Source organism: Oncorhynchus keta, chromosome 35 (assembly GCF_023373465.1).
Source record: "Oncorhynchus keta strain PuntledgeMale-10-30-2019 chromosome 35, Oket_V2, whole genome shotgun sequence".
NCBI lineage: Eukaryota > Metazoa > Chordata > Actinopteri > Salmoniformes > Salmonidae > Oncorhynchus > Oncorhynchus keta.
The window spans coordinates 37,873,145-37,894,301 of NC_068455.1; the positions used below are offsets into that span (position 1 = coordinate 37,873,145).

Below are 21,157 nucleotides of genomic sequence, written 5' to 3' on the forward strand. Positions count from 1 at the left end.
CAGAGTCGAAAGCCTTGGCAAGGTCGATGAAGACGGCTGCACAGTACTGTCTTTTATCAATGGCGGTTATGATATCGTTTAGTACCTTGAGCATGGCTGAGGTGCACCCGTGACCGGCTCGGAAACCAGATTGCACAGCGGAGAAGGTACTGTGGGATTCGAGATGGTCAGTGACCTGTTTGTTGACTTGGCTTTCGAAGACCTTAGATAGGCAGGGCAGGATGGATATAGGTCTGTAACAGTTTGGGTCCAGGGTGTCTCCCCCTTTGAAGAGGGGGATGACTGCGGCAGCTTTCCAATCCTTGGGGATCTCAGACGATATGAAAGAGAGGTTGAACAGGCTGGTAATATGGGTTTCAACAATGGCGGCGGATAGTTTCAGAAATCGAGGGTCCAGATTGTCAAGCCCAGCTGATTTGTACGGATCCAGGTTTTGCAGCTCTTTCAGAACATCTGCTATCTGGATTTGGGTAAAGGAGAACCTGGAGAGGCTTGGGTGAGTAGCTGCGGGGGGGCGGAGCTGTTGGCAGAGGTTGGAGTAGCCAGGCGGAAGGCATTGCCAGCCGTTGAGAAATGCTTGAAGTTTTCAATAATCATGGGTTTATCCGTGGTGACCATGTTACCTAGCCTCAGTGCAGTGGGCAGCTGGGAGGAGGTGCTCTTGTTCTCCATGGACTTCAGTGTTCCAGAACTTTTTGGAGTTGGAGCTACAGGATGCAAACTTCTGCCTGAAGAAGCTGGCCTTAGCTTTCCTGACTGACTGCGTGTATTGGTTCCTGACTTCCCTGAACGGTTGCATATCGTGGGGACTATTCGATGCTATTGCAGTCCGCCACAGGATGTTTTTGTGCTGGTCGAGGGCAGTCAGGTCTGGAGTGAACCAAGGGCTATATCTGTTCTTAGTTCTGCATTTTTGAACGGAGCATGCTTATCTAAAATGGTGAGGAAGTTACTTTTAAAGAATGGCCAGGCATCCTCAACTGACGGGATGAGGTCAATGTCCTTCCAGGATACCCGGGCCAGGTCGATTAGAAAGGCCTGCTCACAGAAGTGTTTTAGGGAGCGTTTGACAGTGATGAGGGGTGGTCGTTTGACTGCGGCTCCGTAGCGGATACAGGCAATGAGGCAGTGATCGCTGAGATCCTGGTTGAAGACAGCGGAGGTGTATTTGGAGGGCCAGTTGGTCAGGATGACATCTATGAGGGTACCCTTGTTTACAGATTTAGGGTTGTACCTGGTGGGTTACATGATGATTTGTGTGAGATTGAGGGCATCTAGCTTAGATTGTAGGACTGCCGGGGTGTTAAGCATATCCCAGTTTAGGTCACCTAACAGAACAAACTCTGAAGCTAGATGGGGGGCGATCAATTCACAAATGGTGTCCAGAGCACAGCTGGGAGCTGAGGGGGGTCGGTAGCCGGTGGCAACAGTGAGACTTATTTCTGGAGAGAGTAATTTTTCAAATTAGTAGTTCGAACTGTTTGGCTATGGACCTGGAAAGTATGACATTACTTTGCAGGCTATCTCTGCAGTAGACTGCAACTCCTCCCCCTTTGGCGTTTCTATCTTGATGGAAAATGTTATAGTTGGGTATGGAAATCTCAGAATTTTTGGTGACCTTCCTGAGCCAGGATTCAGACACGGCAAGGACATCAGGGTTAGCAGAGTGTGCTAAAGCAGTGAGTAAAACAAACTCTTGTGGTATGTCTCTATAAGCTTGGCACATCTAGCCGCTGGGATGTTTGCCCATTCTTCAAGGCAAAACTGCTCCAACTCCTTCAAGTTGGATGGGTTCTGCTGTGTACAGCAATCTTTAAGTCATACCACAGATTCTCAATTGGATTGAGGTCTGGGCTTTGACTAGGCCATTCCAAGACATTTAAGTGTTTCCCCTTAAACCACTCGAGTGTTGCTTCAGCAGTATGCTTAGAGTCATTGTCCTGCTGGAAGGTGAACCTCCATCACAGTCTCAAATCTCTGGAAGACTGAAACAGGTTTCCCTGTATTTAGTGCTATCATCATTCCTTCAATTCTAACCAGTTTCACAGTCCCTGCCGATGGAAAAACATCCCCATGTTGTTCTCGGGGTGATGAGAGGTGTTGGGTTTGCGCCAGACATAGCATTTCCTTGATGGCCAAAAAGCTCAATTTTAACACTTCGGTTTTATTTTTTTGAAATTTTTGAAACAAGTAATTTTTTAAATTTCACTTTACCAATTTGGCCTATTTTCTGTATGTCCATTACATGAAATCCAAATAAAAATCCATTTAAATTACAGTTTGCAATGCAACAAAATAGGAAAAATGCCAAAGGGGATGAATACTTTTGCAAGGCACTGTACATACACACTCACTCCCGGTCAAAAGTTTTAGAACACCTACTAGGCACACACAACTGTTGAAAAGTTTGGGGTCACTTAGAAATGTCCTTATTTTTTAAAGAAAAACAGCATTTTGTCCATACAAATAACATCAAATTGATCAGAAATACAGTATAGATATTGTTAATGTGGTAAATGACTATTGTAGCTGGAAACGGATGATTTTTAATGGAATATCTAAGCGTACAGAGGCCAATTATCTGCAACCATCACTCTTGTATTCCAATGGCACGTTGTGTTAGCTAATCCAAGTATATCATTTTAAAAGGCTAATTGATCATTAGAAAACCCTTTTGCAATTATGTTAGCACAGCTGAAAACTGTTGTTCTGATTACAGAAGCAATGAAACTGGTCTTTAGACTAGTTGGGTATCTGGAGCATCAGCATTTGTGGGTTTGATTACAGGCTCAAAATGGCCAGATAAAAATTATTTATTTCTTCTGAAACTCGTCAGTCTATTCTTGTTCTGAGAAATTAAGGCATTTCCATGTGAGAAATTGCCAAGAAACTGAAGATCTCGTACAACGCTGTGTAAAGCATGGAGGAGGTGTTTTGGTGTGGGGGTGCTTTGCTGCTGACACTGATTTATTTAGAATTCAAGGCACACTTAACCAGCATGGCTACCACAGCATTCTGCAGCGATACGCCATCCCATCTGGTTTGGGCTTCGAGGGGCTATCATTTGTTTTTCAACAGGACAATGACCCAACACACCTGCAGGCTGTGTACGGGCTATTTTAACAAGAAGGTGAGTGATGGAGTGCTGCATCAGATGACCAGGCCTCCACAATCCCCCGACCTCAACCAAATTGAGATGATTTGGGATGAGTCGGACCACAGAGTGAAGGAAAAGCAACCCGGGTGAAGCTGGTTGAGAGAATGCCAAGAGTGTGCAAAGCTGTCATCAAGGTTAAAGGGTGGCTATTTTGAAGAATCTCAAGTATAAAATACTTTTACACTTAAAGTACCTTTACACTTTTTTTGGGTTACTACATGATTCCAGATGTGTGATTTCATAGTTTTGATGTCTTCACTATTATGCTACAATGTAGAAACTAGTATAAATAAAGAAAAACCCTTGAATGAGTAGGTGTTCTAAAACGTTTGACTGTGTGTATGTGTATATATATATATATATATATATATATATCGTTCAGAAGACTTAAATGTTTATAACTTTGAATTTTATTTGTAAAAAAAAGATTACTTGCATATTAACATGTATTTTTCTGAACCATAACCGTCTATATTTGGGGCACATTATGTTCTTTCCTCTGGTGACGTTCATCTTTGATAGTCCTACAGGTATGCATTTTGTTCACTCCTGTAATACTCTACAGTCTGATTTGCAACTGAATTATTTTGTTGTTGTTGAGTAAATGTTCTCCAAGCTAGTGTAATGGCACAATGGTTTGTCTTGTTGTCAATTGATCCGTTTTTGTTTTTCAACTTTGAAGTTGTATATTTAATTTATGTTTTTTTAGACCTTTTGTTTTAGCTTAATAACAGTTGTGGTTAAATGCTGCTCCATGCTTTACTCAAGAGTTTCGTAGATCTGTAATTCTGCTGCATTAATTTCACTATGGCATTTTTGCTGTAATTTTTTAGCAAGTTAATTGCATTTGCTATATTCAAGTTTGACATTGCCTTCAGATCACACTTTACAATTACACATTTGTAGGGCCCAGGGGCACATTACCTGGTCCTGTCCAGTGGTAGGCCTGATCACCGACAATGATGAGATGGTCTATAGGGAGGAGTTCAGAGAACTGGCAGTGTGGTACCAGAACAACAACCTCTCCCTCAATTTGAGCAAGACAAAGGAGCTGATTGTAGACTACAAGAAAAGGCGGGCTGACCAGGCCCCCATTAACATCGACGGGAGCTGATGTGGAGCGGGTAGAGAGTTTCAAGTTCCTTGGTGACACATCACCAACGAACTATCATGGTCCAAACATACCAAGACAGTTGTGAAAAGGGCAAGACAAAACCTTTTCCCCCTCAAGAGACTGAAAAGATTTGGCATGGGTCTCCAGATCCTCAAAAGGTTCTACAGCTGCACCATCGAGAGCATCCTGACCAGTTGCATCACCGCCTGGTATGGCAATCGCTCGGCATCTGACCATAAGGCGCTACAGTGGGTAGTGCGAACGGCCCAGTACACTGGGGCCAAGCTTCCTGCCATCCAGGACCTATACAATAGGCGGTGTCAGAGGAAAGCCCATAAAATTGTCAGAGATTCCAGTCACCCAAGACATAGACTGTTTTCTCTGCTACCGCACGGCAAGTGGTACAGGAGCGCCAAGTCCAGGACCAAAAGGCTCCTCAACAGCTTCTACCCTCAAGCCATAAGACTGCTGAACAATTAATACAATCGCCACGGACAATTTACATTGACCCCCCCTTCCTTTTTGTACACTGCTGCTACGCGCTGTTTATTATCTATGCATAGTCACTTCACCCCCATCTACATGTTCAAATGACCTCAACTAACCTGTACCCCCGCAAACTGACTCGGTACCGGTGCCCCCTGTATATAGCATTGTTATTGTTTTTCTTATTGTGCTCATTTTTATTATTACTTTTTAAATTAGTCTACCTGGTAAATATTTTCTGCACTAAGGGTTGTCTTCAGACTGGGCCAACTTGTCCTCCACTTCAGCATACATTTAAAAACCACTCAGGTCAGCTTTGACTTAACACCCCTATGCACAAGTTGATTCAGTCTGTAACGCTGAACAGCTGTGCTACAGCACGATAGTAATGAAAGGCAATGTTCCTGCGTGAGCGGAGACTACATTTACGGTAAACACTTCATATGTCAGCTCAATCGTAAATTACCTTTTAAAGCTAGAATCCTTCATGGTGAAACTGCTGCGTCCACCTAGCGATATTACAACACCACCATTTTTCCCTCTCAGACCTCATTGGACGCACAATAGAGAAGCGCAATATGTACTGCATTTATTTTTACCATGATGCTCCTCAGCTCGATAACAATAACGGTGGTTGGGGTGGCCAGTGGCTCTGTTTCAGCGATACGGATTGAGAAGCTGTTGCGAAGACTTCTTTGAAATTGCTCTTCATCTGACATTGGTTAAAATTAAATGTGCAGCTGCAAATGACATTTTCTGCACCTCTCAGCTCGCCCTTTCAAGGAAAGAGATAAAGAGACCTCACACTTGTTACAACAGAGTGATCAAAGTTCACAAAATGCATGTATCAACCTTCAAACAAACCATTCACACAATCCATTCACGAACGAAATCAGTGGGGCCATTGATTATTAGTAGTTGCAGCATCCCTTTTAAAGCCAATTTACGTTTGATCAGAAAATGTGGTCGGAGGCTCTCTACGGAGGGTGTGACGCACAGGATTGGGTAGGATACTTTCTAAATGTAATCCGTTACAGTTACTAGTTACCTGTCCCAAATTGTAATCAGTAACGTAACTTTTGGATTACCCAAGCTCTAATGTAATCTGTTTATATTCAGTTACTTTTAGATTACTTTCCCCCTAAGGGGCATTAGAAGAAGACAAAAATGTATGTTACCAATTGAATGACTATCTATTGCAGGATAAATCAGTGTTAAAGTTTACATAGCTGGTCATGTGGATGTAAAATGTTGCTTTATGGGTTGGTTATGTAGGCTTCTTCTAACACATCGCTTTCCAGTACATATAATATTATTAAATTATATCTTTACATGAATATATATAATTTATAAGTCCAAAAATAGATGTAGCAACTACAGATGTGTGTGAGTTTGAGCATGTGTCCATTAGGCCTGTGGATGTATTGTTTTTATCAGCATGAATTAGATTGAGCAATAAAGCCCCACTTTTATTCCATAGGCTGGGATCCTCACTATGCAGCTGTTGCAAGAGCATATTTTTCACTGGCTGTCCACTGGTTTTAAAAACAATGATTGGTAGGCAGCTTAAACTTCTTGATTTTCAACCATTTTTGGGTTGAAATAAACATTTAGATTTGTTAACAGCCATCCACAACAACCACAATCCGTAAGGTGCAAATAGCTAAATGAGAGTGCAGCCGTGTGATTCACATCAATGTACTATGTAGATACCAATAATAAATGACATCCGTATCGTCATAGACTAGACCACTGCTGTCATCCTTACCTCCAAGCGTTTATTCAAGTTGGATAATCTTTGGATGCCGACAGCAGTCGCACCATTGGAAGCCATAGCTTGGACTGTAGCCTATAAAAGCCTATTCCTGCTCTTTTCCCACAATCCATCAAACACATTTGACGTGTCATCATAGTGGTCTCTGAAAACAACCTCACACTCAACAATAGATAAACGAAGGAGATGATCCTGGACTTTAGGAAACAGCAGAGGGTGCACCCTCTTATCTACATCGACAAGACCGTAGTGGAGAAGGTGGAAAGCTTGAAGTTCCTTGGCGAACACATCACTGGCAAACTGAAATGGACCACCCACACAGACAGTGTGGTGAAGAAGGCGCAAAAGAGCCTCTTCAACCTCAGGAGGCTAAAGAAATGTGTCTTGTCACCTAAACCCCTCACAAACTTTTACAGATGCACAATTGAAAGCATCCTGTCGGGCTGTATCACCGCCTGGTACGGCAACTGCACCACCCGCAATGGCAAGGCTCTCCAGAGGTTGTTGCGGTCTGCCCAACGCATTACAGGGGGAAAACTACCCGCCCTACAGGACACCTACAGCACCCGATGTCACAGGAAGGCTAAAAAGATCATCAAGTACATCAACCACCAGAGCCACTGCCTGTTCACTCCGCTATCATCCAGAAGGTGAGGTCGATACAGGTGCATCAAAGCTGGGACCGAGAGACTGAAAAATAGAAACTATCTCAAGGCCATCAGACTGTTAAACAGCAATCACTAGAACATTAGAGGCTGCTGCCGATAGGCATAGACTAGAAATGGCTGGCCACTAAGGAATGGAACACTAGTCACTAATAATGTTTATATATCTGGCATTACTCATCTCATATGTATATTCTGTATTCTATACTATTCTACGGTATCTTAGTCACTTAATGTTTACAAATGGCATTACTCATCTCATATGTACATACTGTTTTCTATACTATTCAATGGTATCTCATTCACTTAATAATGTTTACATATCTTGCATTACACATCTCATATGTATAAAAGATGAGCATTTTGCCATGTCTCTTTAGTCCGTTTTGCCCTGTAGTCGCTGCCATTTTGGAAGCCTTTGTTAAAAGGCCTCTAGAAGGGCAAGCGATATAAAACACCAAATATTCATTAATATGCTATAATTTGTAAACACTTTATTTAGCAGCCAACCTGCTTGTAATTACAGTAAAATACTGTGAAATACAAACCCCTCCCCTCAATGAATTTCAGATCCCCACCTGTTTTGAGACCCATCTGTTAAGCCCCAAAAATATTTATTGCCTGTTTTGCATGTTATTTTGGCATTAGAATTTTTGTTACATTGTTTGCAAACTGATATGTGACATGAATTCACATATCAGTTTGCAGGTGTTTAAGCCTAGCTCAGTGCTTTCAGTGGTGGTGGGGCAGCCAGTGGAAAATACGGAGCAGAGGGGTTGGTAATGTTCTCTAGTTGCGCCGTGATTTGCTCAGTGTTCTATCACTCATGGGGACACTACGTCACCGCCAAATCTACGGATAGAGCTCGAAAATTCAAGCCCCTTGGGTGATGCCATGGAGTTACAGTAGAAGTGCCCATCCAAGAAGGCTCAAGGTCATTGGCAACAGATAAAATGACATCAAATGACGTTATATCTACCGTCGCTTTGATTGGACTGATCTTGTCAACATCAGAATTTCTAAATCTTAGCAAGCAGTCATCATCATGAAACAAATTGACAATCTACTGGCAAATCCTTTTCAATCCTTGGCAAATGAAGAGAAATGATAGATAAAACGTATCAGTGCTCATCGGCCATTGGACATAAACATTACACAACAAGTTGGAAATCGCAAATTCAACAATGATTGGTTTGGAAGGAATCATTGGCTGACTGCTAGTGTTGCAAAGCAATCACTAGCCTGCCATTCAGTGGAGTGGGTGTGTTGTCCAAGTCTGGATTTAAAGGTCTATTTTCCAAGCTTAAAATGATAAACATATAACACAGTGGGACATAAAAGGTAGAATACATTTGCTATGCTGTCAATCCAGCATGACTTCTGCCGTATTCAAAACAACTGTAAACTCGGAATTGGGAAATCTCAGACTTCAATGAGTTCAAGGCAACTGGGAAATTAGCTTTGACTGGGAAAAAACGTTTTGAACGGTCATCCATTTCGGAATTCCAAGTCGGGAACTCTGGCCTCTTTCTAGAGCTCTGACGTGAAGATCACCGATGTCATGATTAAAAAAAAAAAATCCCCCCCGAGTTTCCCAGTTGTTTTGAAAGCACCATAAATCCAGAGAATGGCAGACTTTGATGATAAAATTTGCCCACGAAAGACTGCCGCGCCACCTTCCTGTTCAAGTGAGCACAGCACAACAAGGTGAGTCCAAAAATGTATTGTATGCTGCTGCATAAATTATGTAATATGCCAGGGAAATATGTATACTGTAGCTAAGAAAGTATTACTAAGTGTATGTTGTGTAGTAAGATGTTAGTAGCCCATGTGCCTCAACCTATTCATTTTGTCCATTTACCCCTCTTCATTTTGCCTACTGTTCTGACTTGGTGGTGCACATGTAGCCTATTTTAGAGAAATGTAATCATTGAATATTGTAAGAGCTTTCATTGTCTGCTTAAATGCCTCCTTTATTTATCTTAAGGTTCTGACTTGGTGTACAGGGAGAATACTGTAAGAACGGCCCATATTCTGAATTCTGTCACTGTACATTTCAAAAGTGCTGAAAATTGTTATATTGACATTATCTGTCCTAGCTAGCTCATTGTCTTAATCGAAATTACAGATACTCTAATGCCACAATTTGTACATCTTAATTGTCAGTAGAAACCACATTTATTTAGGCAAGTCAGCCATGTTTAAAAAAAATGAAGATAAATGCAGTAAATTGGGCTGAATTTACTGTTTAGTTGCCAGGTAAGGCTCTGCTGATAGCCAGGCGTAACAGTTTGTGGGCACCGTTTGTCACCGTTATAATGCAATTATTGTATTGTGTTGTGGCTTTGCTGGCATGCGCCCCCCAAAAATATTTGCGTTTGCCCCACCAGGGTTTACATGCTAAAATCACCACTGATTACTGTAGGTGTACTGTAATATGAAATACAGAATTTTAGTTGCCACTGAGCCTGTAAGCTTACTGTCAAATTCACAGTAACCCATTTTCAGTGTATATATAGATGTCTTAGCCTACCTCTTTAGGTAACAAATTCAATGCAGTTTAGAATATATTTTGTTAATGAATGATGGGTTAATATGCATAAGCTTCTAACGTTTAACCTCTGTTTTTACTCTTGCACAATACGCACCTGCTCTCTGGTGGCCTCTCTCCTTAGGTCTTGTGGAGTCCCATCAAAAAATTGGATTAGAATAGTTTGTTGATCAAAAAAAGTTTGAATGACATACTAATAGACTATTGGAAGAGTGAAGCAAGCTTGCTCCTTGCTGAATGTTAAAAACGGCAACCAAAATAACTCGCGGGGAGTTTTAAATAAGAGAGAACGAGCGATGGCGATAGTCTATATGAGTTATTTATTCAAACCCATAACAGTTAAATCTGTCTGAAGAGAAGTGAACGCCGTCTGCATATTATTGTAATCGTATATTATTGGTATGAGGAAGATGAGCAAAACGAAACGTGCTGAATTTAACTGTTGAGAGCGAGGACAGAATGAAGCAACAAAGAGGTGGTATGTACGTCGCACAATATTAGGGGAAATACTATGAAAGGTAGGCCTACTAATTAGACAAATGTAAAATAGGCCCGATTAATTTTCTTGTACCAGCCGTCCCCAGTAAAATGGTCCAGCACTTAAATATAAACAATGGGCATGGCTGGCGGCCATGGTCCTGTTTCTTTATGACTTCTGCACTCTGTTTATCTACACTGAACAAAAAAATATAAATGCAACATGTAAAGTGTTGGTCCCATGTTTAATGAGCTGAAATAAAATATCCCAGAAATGTTTCACATATGCACAAAAAGCTAATCTCCTAAAATGTGTTTACATCCCTGTTAGTGTGCGTTTCTCCTGATGATACACCTGACAGGTGACATTCTTTTTTAAATCTCTGCTTTGCACATTATTCCACTGCAAATCTACTATTCCAGTGTTTTACTTGCTATATTGTATCTACTTTGCCACCATGGCCTTTTTTTTGCCTTTACCTCCCTTATCTCACCTCATTTGCTCACATCTTATATAGACTTGTTTATACTGTATTATTGACTGTATGTTTGTTTTACTCCATGTGTAACTCTGTGTTGTTGTATGTGTCAAACTGCTTTGCTTTATCTTGGCCAGGTCGCAATTGTAAATGAGAACTTGTTCTCAACTTGCCTACCTGGTTAAATAAAGGTTACATAACTAAATAAATAAATAAAAAGGTGTGGCATATCAAGAATCTGATTAAACAGCATGATCACTACACAGGTGCGTGCACCTTGTGCTGGGGACAGTAAAAGGCCACACTAAAATGTGCAGTTCTGTCACACAACACAATGCCACAGACATCTCAAGTTGAGGGAGCATGCAATTGGCATGCTGACTGTAGGAATGTCCACCAGGGCTGTTGACAGATAATGGAATGTTAATTTCGCGAGCCGAAGCCGCCTCCAAAGTCGTTTTTAGAGACTTTGGTAGTATGTCCAACCGGCCTCACATCCGCAGACCACATGTATAGCGTTGTGTGGGTGAGCGGTTTGCTGATGTAAACATTGTGAACAGAGTGCCTCAAGTGATTGGGAGTCCCATAGGGCGGCGCACAATTGGCACAGTATCGTCCGGGTTTGGCCATCATTCTTAACTGACTTGCCTAGTTAAATAATTTAATTTATTTTTTATAAATAAAGGTTAAATACATTTTTTAAATAAATCCCAGTCATGTGAAATCCATAGATTAGGGCCTAATTTATTTAAATTGACTGATTTCCTCATCTGAACTGTAACACAGTAAAATCTTTCATTTATATTTTTGTTCAGTATAGTATGATGCATTGATGAGCAAGGCCAATGATGCCTGTATTCAATAACAATAGTTTGCATATTGAGCTAAATGTAGGGTTCTATTCAATCCACATCACAGAAGTTCAGTTTTACAGCGTGATTGAAATTTAAAGTCAATGTTACCTCTTTAGCGGAGACCGCATTCACGGTAAACACTGCAGATGTATTTTTGAAGTGGAAACGTCTAGGAGCAACAATTTCTCCAGACACTAAGTGGTAGGCCACACAGCTCACAAAACGGGACCCCTGAAGTGCCTAGCATGTAAAATCGTCTATCTTTGGTTGCAACACTCACGACTGAGTTCCAAACTGCTTCTGGAAGCAACATCAATCAGCACAATAACTCTTTGTCGGGAGCTTCATGAAATGGGTTTCCATGGCCAGCAGCTGCACACAATCCCAAGATCACCATGTGCAATGCCAAGTGTCGGCTGGAGTGGTGTAAAGCAGGCACTGTAGTGACTAAGTAAAATACAAATTACTTTTTTAATTAAAAAGTGAACGTGTTTTATCAATTTGTATACAAATACTTTGATTATATTGCAATTGGTTAATCTCTTAAATTGTTTTCACTTGGGGGGAGGGGGGCACAGTAAGCAGCAAAATAACTAACATTTTCAGGAGTCAAGAGGGCACATAAAGCAGGATTTGAATATTGTACAGCACAGTTTCAGACAAATATATTGGCATCCTTGCAGCCGTTTTTCATCTCAATATTACATTTCTAGATAAGAATTAAGTACCTTACTGTGATTATTTGTGAGCATTTTAAATGAAAACAAACAAAAATAGTTTCGTAGCAAAGACCCACTTCTCAAGCAAGAATTTTGCTAGGACTGTCTGGGAATGGTCTTTGTGGGGATTGTAAAACTGAAAACAAGCTGTTATTGGCAGAGAGGTTTGGAACTATTTCTTATTGGTCTATTAACCCATTTACTGCCTGGTGATGTCACCAGAGGCCAGAACTCCATCCCATTAAAACAGGTTGAAATTTCAGGCGGTCTTTTCTTTTTTAGCTCTTACGCTAAAAGGGCATTATCATTTTCACAATTTCAGTATTATTCCAACCTCAGTGTGGAAATATATATAAATATATATAAAACACATGAAAATCACTTTTCTGACTGCACTGCACTCAAATAACTCCATAACTTTTGGCCACAGCTTACTGGATTTTCAACATTGCAGAACCAATTTAGTTTAATTTACAATTTTAATTGAGAAAATAAAAGAAATGGCATCGACACCCTGGAGCTACTTGGTTGCACATCCTTTGGCAAAGGTAACTGCAGACAAACACTTATTATGACCATCGATGAGCTTGCTGCACCTTTCAACTGGATGTTTGGCCCACTTTTTAGTAGCAAAGTGCTCTAATTCTTCAATGTTTGAGGGGTAACCTGCAGCAACCTCTGTTTCAACTCTCACCATAGGTTTTGGTTTACGTTGTGATTCAGATCAGGAATCTTCGCTGGCCACTCCAGAACAGTCGCTCTTCTTGAACCATTCCTGGGTGCTTTGTGTGTTTTTGTTTGGGTCGTTGTACTGCTGGAACACCATCAATCTTCAATGGAGACCACATTTTTTGGACACTGGGTTTAACATTGGACTCCAAAAACACCTGATAACCTGCAGATTTCATGATGCCTTGCGCACCCTCAAGGCCCCCAATGCCAGAGACAGCAAAGCAACCCCACAGCATTATCAAACCATCCCCATATTTGATTGTAGGGAAGATGTTCTTTTCATTGAATGCTTAAAACACAGGAAAAAAACATCTTATTCTATGTGCATATTGAGGAAAATCTTGTTAGTAACTGCTTATATGAGGCAGGGCTGGACATACCAAAGATCAATACATTACCGATCGAAATATGATTTAGCGGGCAACCTGCTGCTACACATGACTGGTCTGTAATCAGTGCAAAAATGATTCCTAAGCATCTTCACACACCTCTTGCGCAACGGGAGAATCTCTGTTGAAATAGCTTAATCCGGGACTAGTTTCTGGGAAACTGGCCCTGTGTCGTACACTGCCACCTAAATAGCAAAGAATAAATCAACGCATAACGACACCTTTCAAGGGTTTTCTCCAGTGCGTGTTCTCTGGTGTATGAAGGGGATCCTAATGCAGAACATCTCAGTTCACACTACTAACTGTGATACAAAGCCCCTTTCCAGTATCAACCGACTCAACAATGTCTTGCTCGGATTGACAATGAGAAATGTAGCACGTTATTCCATTGTGTTCTTCTTAGTCGTCTTCTTCAGTGGTGAGATTTTCAATTTGTGTTGTTTTTCCCGGTGGTACTTCAAACTTTGCAGGTGTGGGTAGCCCCTCCCACATTCACAGCATGAGTAAGGCAACTCGCCTGTGTGCACTCTCTGATGAGCTGTTAGTTGAACTTTGGCACTGAAGCGTTTTTCACAATCAGGGCAAGGGAATGGTTTCTCTCCTGTGTGCATTCTCTGATGAATTTTTAGATCAGTTGATGTATAGCATCGTTTCTCACAAAAGGAGCAGGAGTATGGCTTGTCTCCAGTATGTACTCGCTGGTGTGCTATGAAGTTGCTGCCTCGTGCGAATTCCTTCCCACAGACAGAGCATTTGTACGGTTTCTGTCCAGTGTGTGATCTTTGATGAATTGTTAAGTAACGTTTTAAGGTAAAACTCTTCCCACAGTCAGAGCAGTTAAAAGCTTTCTCTCCGATATGTATTTGCTGGTGTGTTTGTAAACTAAATTTCTCAGGGAAACCTTTTCCACACTGTTGACAGGAGAAAGGTTTTTCTCCAGTATGTGTAAGTTGATGTCTTCGTAATCGAGAAAGTACAGAAAAACTCTTCCCACAGTCAGCACAGTGGTGAGGTTTAACTCCTGAATGTACCCGCTCATGCAATTTCAATTCAGCTGATGTAGTAAAGCACTTATCACAGCCAGAGCAGTGGAAGGGTTTTTCTCCAGTGTGAATTCGTTGGTGTATCTTAAAGTAACTCGCCTGAGAGAAATTCTTCCCACAGTCAGAGCAGTAATAAGGCTTCTTTTCAGTATGAATTTTCATGTGAACTTTTTGGTGTAATTTAAAACTGTCAGGACGTGAAAAACATTGATCACATTCAGAGCATTGGTAAGGCTTTTCTCCAGTGTGCTGTCGCAGGTGCACATTAAAATAACCAGGCTGAGCAAAATCCTTCCCACAATAAGGGCAGTGGTAAGGCTTCTCTCCAGTGTGAATTCTCTGATGTACTTTTAGATCATTTGATGTTTTGAAACTCTTACCACACTGAGAGCAGTGGTGAGGTCTTTTTGTTTTGTTGGCATCCTTTAGTTTAAGATCTGTTGCAGATGAGTTCCCGCCAAGCTCTCCTGGAGCAGAGATCTCTCCATGTTCGGTTGATGCAGATGAATTCTCTCCAAGCTCTCCATGTTGGTTGGGCTTTACACCCGCGTGAGGGAGAGGGTCTTGGGCTACACAGAGAAGAGAGTCAACATCAAGTTCATCAACACAAGTCAAATATAACCAAATGCATAATAAGGGTTTGCAAATTTGATCAAATACCTGGATGAGATGATCCTCTGCTATCAACAACCTCAACTTGTATAGATTGTGCATTTGGCCCAAGCTTCTTTCTGCAGTCCTCCAGCTGTACTCGAACTCTCTTGAGAGGCAGTAGTGTCCACTGAGCTCCACTGTTACAGCCAGGACTCAGTGATTTCCTGCAGTCTTCCAGCAGTACTGTTACCCACTTGAGGGGCATATTGGGCTCAGGTTGGTGGGGAAGAGACATGCTGGAAATGTCCTCACAATCCTAAAATAAACACAACATAAACAGAGTGTAGGTGGTGTCGAATGGACTAATAAACACTGACAAACTACATCACTTGGTAATGTACGCTTCCTACGCTACCTCCTCCAGTTTCATAGACTCTGCATTTGGCCCCAGCAGATTAATGCAGTCTTCCAGCAGCAGTGCAAGAGTTCCACCGTTACAATCAGGAGCCAGTGACTTTGTAGGTTCGGGATCAGGGTGGTGGGGAAGAAACATGCTGGCACTGTCCTCACAATCCTAGAATAATGACAACAGATATTATGTAGATGGGTCAAGTTCAATATCTGTATACAACACACACTAGATTTATGAAAAGGTGTAGTAGCAAGTGGGACAGTTCAATATAAACAAAAACATGTGTAACTGTTAGTCATTCTAAGTGTTTTTCATGGTTGCAAAGGCAAGGAACGTAAATGCCACCGCAAATCAAGAACAACCCAAGTCTTTCACCTTGGGAAATGAGACACACGAAGGAGTCTAGCTAGCAACTAGGGATGCACGATATATCGGAATCGGACGATATTAGCTAAAAATGCCAACATCGGAGTCGGCCAATGTCTAGTTTAACATCCCGATGTGCAAAATCGATGTCAAAGCTGACGTGCCGATGTCAAAGCTGACGTGCATACCTATATAACGTAGGTACGTGACGTAATGAGACAACCCAAAGACGAAATCCATTAAAGCCAAGATTTTTATTTTTCCTTTATTTAACTAGGCAAGTCAGTTAAGAACAAATTTTTATTTTCAATGACGGCCTAGTGGGTTAACTGCCTGTTCAGGGGCAGAACGACAGATTTGTACCTTGTCGGCTCGGGGATTTGAACTTGCAACCTTTCGGTTACTAGTCCAACGCTCTAACCACTAGGCTACCCTGCCGCCCCAGGCGGATAATGGGATTCATTGCCCTTGACAATCAACCATTCTCTGCTGTTGGCAATGTTGGCTTCCGCCGACTGGTCGAGCAACGGTACACACTACCAAGTGCGCTATTTTTCAGATGTTGCCCTACTAGAGTTACACAGTAATAGCATCACTGCTATTAGCTTCACCTCATACATACTATGGAACGCCATTTATGTCTTTGCGTGTGAAAAAAAAGATACAGTAGCACAGTCAAACCTGTACAAAAAAACCTGCAAACAAGCAAACACTGGCCGCAAACGATGTGTTTACAATACCGCGTTGGTAATAAAGCATCATTTTTTCGACCGCAACTTCTGGGGTGACTAGCTTTAGCTTAGTAACTAGCTAGCACAAATACAACCAGCCTGCAACAATGACCAGTAGAACCTGCAGTCATTTTCATTATTCTTAGCTATGATTTAGGAATCCTTGTGAGTAAGTATTAGCTAGGTAGCCACTTGTTGTTCGCCTATTGAAATTGAACTTCGGTTCATGAGATTAAATAGCTAGCCAGCTACTTAACCCTGTTGCCCAAAGCTAACGTTATAAGCAGCCAGCTGGCTTCATCTGGCTAGTGAGGCTGACCGCAAGCCACAATAAGGATTAGGCACAATAGTGGAATTTGCGGGTTGCCTTCAAAATAAAAGTATGTAATTCACAGTAATGCAAATGAATACAAATAGAATTATGCCATACTTTTATTTTGAAGGTGAACCGCAAAGTCCACTATTGTGGCTAATCCTTATTGTGGTTAGCTTCACAGATGGGTCCGACCACCATTAATCAAATAAGAAATGTCTTATAAATGACGGTTATTTTAGATGACACCCAGCTATATAGTTAGCTAACTAAAAACAGATGTCGCATTATTTGACATGTCAAATAGTGTTATTTGAATTGTATCGTTTTTTTATGACAGGCAAAGACAAACGGCATTCCATTGAAATCTTGGTTGAGAATGAAATGACTGAACAAATGAAAAACAAAACAAATAGGTTTTGATTATGTTTTACTGGTAATGGAGACATACGTAAATGCCAACAAAATAACTTTTTGGTCAGTGTGGTGTATGTGTGCAACCTTTATTTAACTAAGCAAGTCAGTTAAGAACAAATTCTTATTTACAAAGACGGCCTGGACAATGCTGGGCCAATTGTGCGCCGCACCATGGGACTCCCAATCACGGCCGGATGTTACAGCCTGAATTTGAACCAGGGACTGTAGTGACGCCTCTTGCGCTGAGAAGCAGTGCCTTAGACCGCTGCATCCTTGTGTGTTAACTATTTAACTATACTAGAATGCTTAAAAGGCCGCTAAAATTGTAAATAAGGGTATCATTTTTTTTTTGGCAAGGAAAATATTGGATATCGGTGCTTCACTACTAGCAACCTAACGTTAGCTAGCTAATAAATCATATGAAGTAGTGCAACATAAGCTGTTACAGATTGTGGATGGCTGTTGATATGCTGCTAGTGTTAAGGGTAAACAGCAAATTCTAGACCAATTTTTACTTGGTATTACTTTCTTCGTTATCAATTCTGAAATGCCCGTTTCTAGTTGCAGGTGGAACTCCAATAAAAAGTTCATATTCGTGAGGAGTTCCCTCACCATTTTAGCTGGAGGGCATCTCGCACTTCCCAACATATTTGCAGGAACTATCAGTTCTAAGCAATGCAGCCATGTGACCCAAACACATGCAAGAGGCATTTCTCACTGTACAAAAAGTGGATTTCATATTTTAATTAATTTTCAGTTCCTAATTGAAACTGTTCAGACATTTATAAAGAGACAAGCTACTTCCGAATCGGGAACAAAGAAAGTATTGTCAAGTAAACATTAGTTGAAAAATGTATCCCGGTGCTTTGTATTAGTAGCTACAGTATACAGTAGTGGCCAAAAGTTGAGAATTAAACAAATATGAATTTTCACAAAATCTGCTGCCTCAGTTTGTATGATGGCAATTTGCACTCCAGAATGTTATGAAGAGTGATCAGATGACTTGCAATTCATTGCAAAGTCCCTCTTTGCCATGCAAATGAACTGAATCCCAAAACCCATTTCCACTGCATTTTAGCCCTGCCAAAAAAGGACCAGCTGACACCATGTCAGTGATTCTCTCGTTAACACAGGTGTGAGTGTTGACGAAGACAAGGCTGGAGATCACTCTGTCATGCTGATTGAGTTTGAATAACAGACTGGAAGTTTCAAAAGGAGGGTGGTGCTTGGAATTCATTGTTCTTCTGTCCACCATGGTTACCTGCAAGGAAACATGTGCCGTCATTATTGTTTTGCACAAAATGGGCTTCACAGGCAAGGATATTACTTCCAGTAAGATTGCACCTAAATCAACCATTTATCGGATCATCAAGAACTTCAAGGAGAGCGGTTCAATTGTTGTGAAGAAGGCTTCAGGTCACCCAAGAAAGTCCAGCAAGCTCCAGGATTGTCTCCTAAAGTTGATTCAGCTGTGGGATTGGGGCACCACCAGTACAGAGCTTGCTCAGGTATGGCAGCAGGCAGGTGTGAGTGCATCTGCACGCACAGTGAGGCGAAGACTTTTGGAGGATGGCCTGGTGTCAAGAAGGGAAGCAAAGAAGCCACTTTGGTACAGGGATTGGACTGCTGAGGACTGGGGTAAAGTCATTTTCTCTGATGAATCCCCTTTCCGATGGTTTGGGGCATCTGGAAAAATGCTTGTCCGGAGAAGACAAGGTGTGCGCTACCATCAGTCCTGTGTCATGCCAACAGTAAAGCATCCTGAGACCATTCATGTGTGGGGTAGCTTCTCGGCCAAGGGAGTGGACTCACTCACAATTTTGCCTAAGAACAGAGCCATGAATTAAGAATGGTACCAGCACATCCTCCGAGAGAAACTTCTCCCAACGATCCAGGAACAGTTTGGTGGTGAACAATGCCTTTTCCAGCATGATGGAGCACCTTGCCATAAGGCAAAAGTCAAGACAACCCTGCCTCAGTTACACCAGCTCTGTCAGGAGAACTTATTGTGAGAAGCTTATGGAAGGCTACCTGAAACTTTGACCCAAGTTAAACAATTTAAAGGAAATGCTACCAAATACTAATTGAGTGTATGTAAACTTCTGAATGTGATTAAAGAAATAAAAGCTGAAATAAATCACTCTGCTATTATACTGACATTTCACATTCTTAAAATAAAGTAGTGATCCTAACTTACCTAAGACATGGAATATTTACTAGAATTAAATGTCAGGAATTGTGAAAAACTGAGTTTAAATGTATTTGTGTATGCAAACTTCTGACTTCAACTGTATGTAAATAAGGTATGTTTTTCATTTTTTATACATTTGCAAACATTTCTAAAAACCTGTTTTCACTTTATAATTATGGGGTAGTATGTGTAGAATGAGGAGGTTTTTTGTTTATTTAATCAATTTTAGAATAAGGCTGTAACGTAACAAAATGTGGAAAAAGTCAAGGGGTCTCACTATGCACTGTATATGTAGCTGTAGAGGGATAAGTGTGTTGACCTATGCCACCCCATAGTAATACAGTACAACACTGGTTCTTAGATATGGTTTTACCCAGGGAAGAGGCTGAGACTAACAACTTTCTGGAATTAATTTCAGACACTAAATTTTACACAATTTTTCTCCCAATTTCATGATATCCAAATGTGATCCAATTACGGTACAATCGTTTCATTGCTGCTACTCCCCAATGGGCAGGCCTCCCGAGCGGCACAGTGGTCTACGGCACTGCATCCCTGTGCCACTAAAGATTCTGGTTCGAGTTCAGGCTCTGTCCGGGCTGGCCGCGCCCGGGAGACCCATGGGGTGGCGCACAATTGGCCCAGTGTGGTCCGGGTTAGGGGAGAGTTTGGCAGGCCGGGATGTCCTTGTCCCATCGCGCTCTAGCGACGCCTGTGGCGGACCGGGCGCATGCACGCTGACACGGTCACCAGGTGTACAGTGTTTCCTCCTACACATAGGTGCTTCTGGGTTAAGCGGGCCTTGTGTCAAGAAGCAGTGCGGGTCGTGTTTCGGAGGATGCACGGCTCTCAACCTTCACCTCTAATGAGTCCGTAAAGAAGTTTCAGCGATGAGACAAGACTAACTACCAATTGGATACCACGAAATTGGGGAGAAAAGTCAAATGAAAAATTGTCAAATGTAATGATGCCCAGCATGTGCAGTAAGGCAAGAAACAGCATGCCTTTTTCAAATCATAGTGACTACTAAAGTGGCCAAATAACTCAAAAAGGTAACGTATAGGCCTAAGACCCCCGGAACACGGTTAGAGAGCACATAGCCTACAGGGCCTAGTGAAACGTGTTCTTATAAGCCCAGTCATTGACCAATGGCATGTGAAAACAGAGTTTTGACAGGCAACTATTTAAAAGAGGATCCCAGCCATCTCGTGTAGATATATTTATTGCTCAATTCTTAAAATGAAGCACATTAAATCTGCTTTACAACCTGGCATACATAGCACGCGTGAGTTTCAAGTTTGGAGAAGCCAATTTTCACCATAAATATGCACCTTTATAAAAAAGCATTGCATGCATTATCACATTGCAGACTTGTGTAAAATAGCCTAGTATTCCTAACATGATTAGATTTCGATCGTGATAATTTAGACTAATAATATAACTCAATCACTGTTCGTAACAACAACAAAAAAGACATGGCTAAGTGCGTATAGGCCTAGGGTATATCATATACGTTCTTTCTTAGCATGGAAAAAATGGGGCCTTTTATAAACACATTTCATGCAATTCTACTACACTTTACATGACTGGAGACATTAGCAGAATCTTTTTTAATATGACAAATTACAGGGTAGCCTACTCTGCTGACACTGACAAACCTTTAAAAAAAAAACAATGTGGTGCATATGACATG

At 41.4% G+C, this 21,157-nt stretch overlaps 1 protein-coding gene across 4 annotated transcripts in view; it reads right to left on the bottom strand.

The window, feature by feature from the left end:
• The window catches only part of LOC118368474 (zinc finger protein OZF-like), a 48,181-nt gene that overhangs the window by 11,006 nt on the left and 16,018 nt on the right, over positions 1 to 21,157 (bottom strand). For 2 of the 4 annotated variants that reach the window (XM_035752604.2, XM_035752602.2), the window contains exons 2-4: positions 15,450 to 15,608; positions 15,101 to 15,350; positions 12,010 to 15,009 (exon numbers count right to left, since the gene is read on the bottom strand). In XM_035752604.2, the coding sequence (XP_035608497.1) occupies positions 13,778 to 15,009; positions 15,101 to 15,350; positions 15,450 to 15,587 (1,620 nt within the window). In that variant the 5' untranslated portion in view covers positions 15,588 to 15,608 and the 3' untranslated portion in view covers positions 12,010 to 13,777. The other 2 variants (XM_052496962.1, XM_052496963.1) reach the window with 2 other exon arrangements.